Source organism: Rhagoletis pomonella, unplaced genomic scaffold (assembly GCF_013731165.1).
Source record: "Rhagoletis pomonella isolate Grant_MI unplaced genomic scaffold, Rhpom_1.0 Rhpom_scaffold_02235, whole genome shotgun sequence".
Classification (NCBI taxonomy): domain Eukaryota; kingdom Metazoa; phylum Arthropoda; class Insecta; order Diptera; family Tephritidae; genus Rhagoletis; species Rhagoletis pomonella.
Genome location: NW_023460790.1, coordinates 4,132 through 13,916, shown reverse-complemented (window position 1 = coordinate 13,916; position 9,785 = coordinate 4,132). Strand labels below are relative to the sequence as shown.

General features: G+C 32.9%; 1 protein-coding gene across 1 annotated transcript in view; it reads right to left on the bottom strand.

Moving 5' to 3' along the window:
* LOC118753227 overlaps positions 1-9,514 on the bottom strand; it is a 27,413-nt gene extending 17,899 nt beyond the window's left edge. Inside the window, exon 1 of the mRNA XM_036488103.1 lies at positions 9,393-9,514. Within this exon, the coding sequence (XP_036343996.1) occupies positions 9,393-9,437 (45 nt within the window). The 5' untranslated portion in view covers positions 9,438-9,514. The remainder of the gene's footprint in view (positions 1-9,392) is intronic.
* Between the last annotated feature and the right edge of the window lie 271 nt (positions 9,515-9,785).

Sequence of the window (9,785 nt, the reverse complement as noted above, 5' to 3'; positions counted from 1 at the left end):
GTCAAGGGTCCTACAATGTCTATATGTAGATGCTCTACCTTTTGCTATAGTTATTTTACTAATACTACTAGTTTTAGTGTATTTAAATACTTTTGCTTTTTGGCAACCTGTGCAAATTTTAAGCCATTTATTGATTTCTTTATTCATTGATGGCCAGAAATATTTGGATTTAATTAAATGTCGTGTAGCTCAAGTACTAGGGTGAGCTATGTTATGTAATTTAGAAAATGCTTCTCTACGAAGGCTTTGCGGTATGTATGGTCTAGTAGTTCCATTTGATTATTCACAAAATTTTGATCTTAAGAATAGGAACTTCAATTTCTTTTAATTTATAAATACCCTCTGGAGTTCTAATAAAATCTTAAAAAAATTGATCTTTTTGCTGTTCTTCATATAACACTCTAAGGTTAAACTCGCTATTTTCTAGAGGTTCTACTTCTGGAATGCGTGAAAGTGTGTCTGTTACAATATTATTTTTGCCTGCAATATGTTTCGATGTCAATAATAAATTGAGAAATTTATTCAGGATGCCTTGTCTGACGAGGACTACGTTCAACTTTCGAATCTAGCACATAAGTTAATGGTTTGTGGTCGATATAGACCGTATATTTAGGTCCTTCTAATATGTGCCTAAAATGTTTAATAGTTTCATATATTACTAAATAGTCCCGGTCAAAAGCACTGTATTTAGTTTCAGATGCTGTTAATTTCTTTGAATAGAATGCTAAAGGTTCAATTTCATTTCCAATGTGTTGCTCCAGAACACCTATCGCAATTGTTGAAGCGTCTACTGATATTGAAAGATTTGCTGTTTTGTGAAAGTGGTTTAAAAGATCTTCTGCCGCACAAATCCCTTTGACCTTTTCAAAGTTTTGTACCGCCTCATTATTCCAAATTAAACTATGACTCTTTTGTTTCAAGGCAAGTGATACCATTGCGTGAATCGGGCTTAAAAATTCCGCTAGCCTTGGTATATATCGGTGATAACAATTCACCATACCTATGAACTTTTGCATTTGTTTAGCTGTTTTGGAACGTTCAAACTCACGAATGACTTTGATTTTTTCATTGGTTGGCTTAATGCCTTCCTTAGAAATATTGTAACCTTAGAAATCGATTTGTGACACACCAAAAGTGCATTTGTTTAGCTTGATATTTAAGCCGAAATCATCTAAAGTTGTATATACTGTTTGTAGGTGTACTAAATGCTCCTCTTCATTATTACAATCAATAAGTATATCGTCCAAATATACAAAAACAAAATCTAAATCTGCTAAGACTTCATTAATAAAACGTTGAAAAGTTTGCGCAGAATTTCTAAGACCGAAAGGTATTCTTACAAACTCAAAGACCAAACGGTACTACGTTTATACGTAAGCTATTTGCAAATAAAAATAATTTGCAAATACCTAACTCACCGTTTATTCGATGGTGAAAAATTCTTTTTTAATATTGTCTGATTATAAAAAGGCAATAATATGACCATCGAAAATGAAAATAAAGTTAAAAATGGCAACGTCTTGATTATAAAAAGGCAATAAGATGATAAAAAGAAAATAAACCTAAGAATGGCGGCGTCTTGCGCTTATTTGCAAATAAAAAATTAACTCAGCGTTTATACGGCAATTTTTACCATTTTGCAAATTGTTATTTGCAAATAATACGTGCGTATAAACGTAGTAGGTGTTTGAATCGCAGTTTTACCAATGTCTTCTTCTGCCATTGGTATTTGGTGATAGGCACGTACTAAATCTATTTTATAAAATATATGTTTGGAGCGCAAGTTAATATTTATAGTGGATACCGATCAGGTACTGTTATAAAATTCAATCGTCGAGAATCACCACATCGACGCCAATCATCGGACTCTTTTTCGGGCACTAAATGCAATGGAGAAACAACATGTGAATTAGAAGAGCGACATATGCCAGAATTCACTAAAAATCGAACTCAGTTTTTACTACTTTAAATTTTATGGGATCAAGTCTTCTCGGTTTTGAAAAAGGTAATTTACCATTACAAATTATGTGGTGAACAGTAGAATGCTTAACTGGTTTATTGTAGTCAGGATCAGATAATAATGATGGAAATGCTTTAAGTAATTTTATATATTTATTTTCTACAGGAAATAGATTTGGCAAGGATATTTTCAAAAATCCGGATACCGCACTTACTGAAATATTTGTCAATGGATCTACCAAACGTTTATTTCTCAAATCAATCAAAAGCCCATATTTTGCTAAAAAATCTGCTCCAATAATTGGTTTTAGTATATCTGCTATAATAAAAATAAATGGAAATTCTCTTAAACACAAATTCACATTTAATAATTTTTTACCATAAGAACTGACATTTCAGCACCACTGTCGATCAAAAATTGTAATTTGTTGTCTTTATCATAAACAAATAGGCGACGCACAGTGGGAATTTTTGTATGGAGATGCGGAAAAAAGTCTGTATCTTCAAAAATATTGAAGCTAAGAACTTCAAATTTTGCACATTTGTCAGTTATCATAAGCGAGGTATTGCGGGTGAAAATCATAAAGGTCAGGCCCACACATCATATAGCTCCCATACAACCGTTGGTTCAGATGTGATATTTTTTCCCTATAACTCCTCCATTTAGCAGCTAAGAACTTGATATTCTTCACTTTATGCATGTATAATTTTAGTACCAATGCAATTGTATATCTTTCTCTATGAAAATAGCATTATTAAAGCAAAAATTAAAAAATATCGACCACCAATAAAAATAAAAATAGTGAATAATATATTTTTCTGCAGTAACTACCTTATTTTCCTTTATATTAACATAAATGTACATATATTATTTAGTTAATTTTGTATTTTATAAGCTATACTATAAATTTAATACTACAACTAATTTACGACTAATTTAATTTGTGCTGAAGGGGCCATCGACTTATATCTATATACTTATTTATTCCTGTAAAAGAGCCTTTACTTCTTCGCTTAAATCACTGTTTTTATACCTTTCATGAGCATGAAATGGTATTATAACTTTGGTCCGATGTTTGTAAGTACCAGAACAAAAAGAGATAGACCCATGAAAATGTATACTTATATGATCAGAACGTCGAGCTGAGTTGATTTAGCCATGTCCGTCTGTCCGTCTGTCTGTCTGTTTGTATGCAATCTAGTCTCTCAGTTTTCGAGATATCCGGATCGAATTTGGTAGGTGGGTGTATTTTTATAATGTATTAATCATTTGTCGGAACCGGAAGAATCGGACCACTATAACATATAGCTCCCATACAACTGATTCTTCAGATATGAGATTTTTCATTATAACTTCTCCATTTATGCAGCTACGAACATGAAATTTTGCAATACTTGCACCCATTATCAACAGAATACTTACAGTGAAAATTACAAAGATCGGGTCACTATAACCTATAGCTCCCATACAACTGATTGTTCAGATATAAAATTTTGCGTTATAACTCCTCCATTTATATAGCTAGGAACATGAAATTCCGCACTGTTTTCACTAATTATCAACAGAAAACTTACAGTGAAAATTAAAAAGATGGGGTAACTATAACCTATAGCTCCCATACAACTGATTGTTCAGATATGAGATTTTTCGTTATAATTCATCCATTTATGTAGCTAGGACCATGAAATTTCGCGCTGCTTTCACTCATTATCAACAGAAAACTTACAGCGAAAATAACAAAGATCGGGTCACTATAACCTGCAGCCCCCATACAACTGATTGTTCAGATATGGGATTTTACTGAAAAACTCCTTTATTTTAACAGCTAAAACCGAGAAATTTCGTAAGATATTTTATAAATAATAATACAAAGTCTACTGAGAAAATCGTCAAAATCTATGCTGTATAAGCTTTATCTCCTATAACACTGATTGTTAAGATACCAGTTTTTGCCATATACCTCCTTTATGTACGAAACTAAACCCAATAAATTGTGTTACCGGTTTACATACCGATCACATAGCGGTGAAAATCACTTAGATTGGTGTCATATAAAGTATATCTTCCATACCTCTGATTGTTTAGATGCGATTTTTTATATAAGTATATAACTCCTCTATCGATGTATGCAGATGTATTCAAAAGCAGTAATCAGTCAAAGTAAAATTTGCAGATGTTCATGAAAGGTATGAAGCCTTCGGCATAGCCGAAGACAGCGCTGCTCTTACTTGTTTTTAGTGAAAGAATGTGTCAAATGTGCTATGAACGTGATGTTAACATCATTCGGTGCATGATGTCTTGATTCGTAGCGATTCGGCTACATTTGCTGGAGTGTCTCAGTCTATATATTTTGTAGTCTTTGTTTCTACATTCCTGAGCCTCTTCGGACAATATACCCACAGGAAAGATATACATTTCCATTATATTCTTTCCGTGTATAAGAATTTTCTGTAGGGTAATTGGCATATTGTACCAACCATATAAAGAAACGAACCTTTTTGCTGACTCTATACAAAAATCTCCAAATTTTGCGGGGTGCACTGGTTCGCGTATGGTTATGGCTTCAAGAATAATAGCAAATCTTTTAACTATGTCTTCGTCCAGACCCATGATCTCAGAAACCAAAGCTGGATTTGCAAAGAATCTTCGTGACGTGTTTCCAGAATTTGTTGTACCCGTTCCTTGCTTAATAGTATCTACATGTATACCATTTTTATATTTCAGTTTACGTTTTATCAACTCTTTTCGGGCATCTCTCATTGGACGAGTATTTGAATCCACTGTCCCTCATTGAAAATCCATATTGTAAGCTCCATGTAGAATACATTCTATCAGCTTAATTCAAGCATGTACAGGTGACATACCGAATTTCAGTGCTTCTTCATTTACAGTCCTGAGATGAACATTTTCAGTATTATTTATTTGTGACGTTGTGGCTCCACAAATACAACACGAAGATGCTGCTGGTGTTCGTGTCACAGACTTCATTCTGTAACCAATGCTTAAGATACTCATATTTTTCTTTTGTCAACTCAAGCTTTGTAAACATACCAGCCGTTTTTCTTGGGCAAACTTTTTGATCAGTTTTTAAACTATTAGAAGTAGACGCAAAATCAATCAGCTCTTGGGAAAATTTAGCACGTACTTCATCCCATTTATATCGCTTAGCACGATCGCTGCACTCGCCAAAAGGTTTTCATGGACGACCAAATATACAGCTGGTTGAAGGTTCACACTCATCACTGCTAAACTCAATTTTAAATGTTCCTTTAAGCCAACTAGCGTTGTTATATTCAAACCGCGATTTCATCCGAATAGAGTTCAGCCACTTTAATTTGAAATTACAATAAAAATGTTTCTACGGTCAATTCTACGTTTACTTAGTTCGATATAAGATTCTTCCAACAATTTAAATTTTGTTCTATCTTTTCCACATTGTATAAGCTTCATGCACAAATCTGCGTATGAAATTGTGAAACTTTCCATTATAAAAGTTAATAAATATCTCTATATGTAGTGTCTGCTTTTGATTTATATATATTTATATAGATTTACCTCTGATTAACAATGCTAATTTCTGTTGCTTCTTGCTCTTGACGTTGCGGCTAATATGATAGCAAAGTGCAATGGCAATTCGCTCGGAAGCTTGGAAGTATTGAATTTATTTTTTGGTAATTAACTACTGATGCATGTACTCGTACTACCTAAGCATTGTTTCCTCAAGAATTATTCATATTCAAGGTGATAATGTACAAATTAACTAATGTGGATGATCAGTTCGGTCTAAACTGCCGTTAACCTAACCGAAAATATTTAGGTAGCGGATGAAGAAGACATTTTTTATTCTCTCTTTATTTCTACATAATTTGGAAAAAATACCTATCGAATAATATGCACATACAACAATTATTTTACATTTATATGTAATTATAATAATATAATAAAAATAATAATAATAAATAACATAAAGATCGAAAGCCTTCCTTGTCATTAAAAATACATTAGAGGGAGTTTACATATTATAGTTGCACATAAAAAAAAAAATCGGCCATATGTGCAGCTGGAACTGATTGTACCTGAAACAACACCTAGGTAGTATCCAACACCTGATAACGCAAAAATCGCAGGTCTCAGCAAAAAAAGAGTATTGTTTTTATACCCTTCTAAAATTAATTGTAACTATGCAACCAAATTCTTTATAGTCTTTGTTCTTTCGGTTTCAGCGTCCCAAAATATCAAATCTTAAAGAAAAAATAATCAATTGGAAGTCGGTCCAAGAAAAAGAAAAAAAATCGTCTTTAAATTTGGAGTTATTTTTCAGTCAGAAGTGTTACTTTCGAAGAGCTGTAGAAAAAAACTATAGGTCGGAATATAGTAATTCCTTTTGATTTTATTGCAGACACTTTCCTAGAATTTCGAAACATCATTAAAAATTCCATAGAGGTATGTTGAAAATCAGACTTTTTTCCGCCAAATCCCCATACTGCGACGTGTTGAAATGAGTAGTCCACTTGCAAACAGCGTTATGTGATTTTATAATAGTAAGCCATAAATTAAAAAAAAACGTCTACAACAACAAGTAATATCCAAATTGTACATTTCTTTTTATTATCTGAAAATTTGGATAAATAAGAGCCTACCCAATAAACATTGTGGCGAACGTTCGAAAAATACCTTCAATATCCAATATGAATATCGAACTGTGAACGAACTCATAACCAACCTTAGTTTTCCACCGTTCATAGTGTGTTGGAAATACACTCGAAATTGGTTCGAAAATAAAATGAGAACCATAGTAACAAGACAGCAAGTTGCGTATTTTAATGCTTTTGGGAATTTCATGTTTATTATAGTTTCATTTTTTCAAATAAGGGGGTCGCGCGTTTGTTTTCGGGAAAATAAAAATTGGTAACTAGCAATTTAGAAAATAATATAATTTAAATAAAATGAAAGCTTCAGAAACAATTAGACGTGAATGCAGTGAAATTGTAAGCATGCTAATGCAACCTCAACAACAACAAATGAATGTTGGGATTACATATTCAGATATTCCAAACGCGACTACTCTTCCAGCTTCGGAAGACTTTCCTTTGAATGAAGATTATGACAATCTTACTGATTTTAGCTATAGCTCCGCATCTGATAGTGACGAAGACCTAAATATTTCAAATTTTAAAGAGGAATTGCAAAAATGGGTAATAAAATTTAGTATTACGAACGATGCCACGAATGCCCTACTGAAACTCTTAACACCTAAATTAAGTGGACCACCTATGGATGCAAGAACCTTAAAAATGACACCAAAAGATGCCCCAGTCGAAAAAAGTAATGGTGGAGAATATGTGCATTATGGCTTGCTTTAACAGACTTTTTGTTGAAAAGTAATTTTAAAGAGGAAGTGCTGCATTTGAATACAAATATTGACGGGCTTCCGTTAGCGAAAAGTAGCACGTCCCAAATTTGGCCTATACAAGTCAATGTGGAGGGATCTGGAAATGTGTTAGCTGTTGTAGCTTTTTCTGGAAAGAGTAAACCCCAGGATCCAGATCAATTTCTAGAAAAATTTGTTAGTGAACTGCAACATCTAATAGAACACGGATTTTCGTTTAAAGAGAGAATTTTCAGGCTCAAGTGCCGTTCATTTATTTGCGATACTCCAGCAAGAGCATTCATATTGCAAATTAAAGGACACACAGGATTTTTCTGCTGCCATTAATGCGTACAAGAGGGAGAAAGTATTAACCATAGAATGATATTCTGGCCTGAAAATAATCTTTCTGAGAGTCGTTCAGATTATGCATTCAGATCCAGATTGAACCCAGACCATCACAACAAATTGCAGCCAATAGTGTTAGAAAATTTTAAAATGAACTTAGTTCAATCCTTTCCAATAGACTACATGCATGCTGTTTGTTTGGGAGTAACCAAAACGTTATTGAAATTTTGGTTGAAAGATCGGCAACTGCTTGGAAGACATGATATTGAAAAGTTGAATGCTCGGCTACTTTTTGTATCTGATCAATTTCCTAAGGAATTTGCCAGGCGACCAAGAGCTCTGAAAGAAGTCGATCGGTGTAAAGCGACAGAATTCAGGTCTTTCCTTCTATACTCAGGAGTTTTTGTTCTGAAAGGATTACTGGACTTCGACAGATACACGCATTTTTTATACTTAAGCTTGGGAATACGCATTTTATTGAATAAAATTGAATGTAAGCGCAACAATAACTGTGCCAAAGTTCTACTAAGAGATTTTGTCAAAAATATTAACAATTTCTACTCGCATGAACTGTTGTTTTACAATTCACATTGCCTTATCCACATAGCAGACGATGCTTACATATTCGGTAGCTTGGAGAGCTTCAGCGCTTTTAAATACGAAAACTATCTCTCAGTTTTGAAAAGGAAACATAGAAAAAAGAACTTAGTTGGGACACAGCTATATAATCGCTTAGTGGAACAGAGCAAAATCCAAGAAAAGGAATTAATTCAAAAAACCAATATAAAAAAAAATAAAAGCGGACAAATTAAATATATCAAAACGGATACATTTCATTTTTCTTCGAAATTCCCAGATAATATACTATATATAATATATATATATATAGTAGGAAACGATTTTTTTGAGATAAAAGAAATTTTAGAATGTAATTCTGAAACTGTGATTAAGTCTAAAAAATTCAAAAGCCTAAATAACTTTTTTGAATCACCTATTAAATCCGAGACATTTAATATAAAATTTTGTTGTAAGATTGAGTACTTCGAAGGCGATATTTATTATCAAGCTAAAGATATTATAGAAAAAGCCATGCTGTTGCACGATTTAAACGAACATACCTTAGTTTTCATTTCTTTAATTCATAAAGCATTGTAAACAGCGAAGATGGATGCAGATTTAAATACCATATTTATTGAAAATGCCGATAATAGTATTGTCACCACAACAGGTAGGCATTCTCAAATTATAATAATGCCACGCTAACTCTTTTATTTCCTTACAGAACTAAACAAAATGAAAACAGAAATAATGGGAAAAATTGAAGAAGGTAATAAACAGTAACGGAAGTACTAACTTGTTAAAATAAAATAATAATATACTTTTCATTTTTATTTGGTAGTTCAAAACAAACAGGAAGGCATTGAAAGAGTATTAACTCGTATACTACAAGAAGTGAAGTCGTTGAAGATCATCTCCGAAAACAGCAGAATTAATACAACAACACCACCTTCATTACGAGTCCTTCCTAAAGTCCCTTTAAGTTCTCCAGAGGAATTTTTACAAACTTTAGAAAAGGACGAAAAATTGAAATTTTGGTAAGCTATTTTGATTTGCTTTAAAGAAACCCCTTTAAGCCATGTTATGTTTTACTAAAGCAACACCCAATATCACGCCTTTCTGATTTACTTCTCAGGTTTCGCAGCTAAAAACACTTACCTCATCAAACCCGGATAAGTTTGTAAAAATGTGTTGGAGGAGCATTATTGACGATAAAGCGGCACAGTCATTTTGCTGGAAAGGCACAGATAAGAAGCACCCAATCCGATCATTAAGTGTGACGGCAGTTATTAAAAGTATTTAGTTCTAAAACAAAGTCTAATACTAGTCTATAGAGCGCCAAACTATCTTTTCAGAAGCATTTTCAGTAAAGTTTCCGAGTTCATCCGACGCAGAGTTCGAGCAGATTTCAATTACATTTTTCCAGCAAGCCAAAACCCGTATAGCAAAAAAGACGATTAATCAAGAAAATATTAAAACTAAATAGTTAATAGTTAGAATAAGTATTTTTCTTTTATGTACTTAAATAACATCATGAATATGATCTCTTAA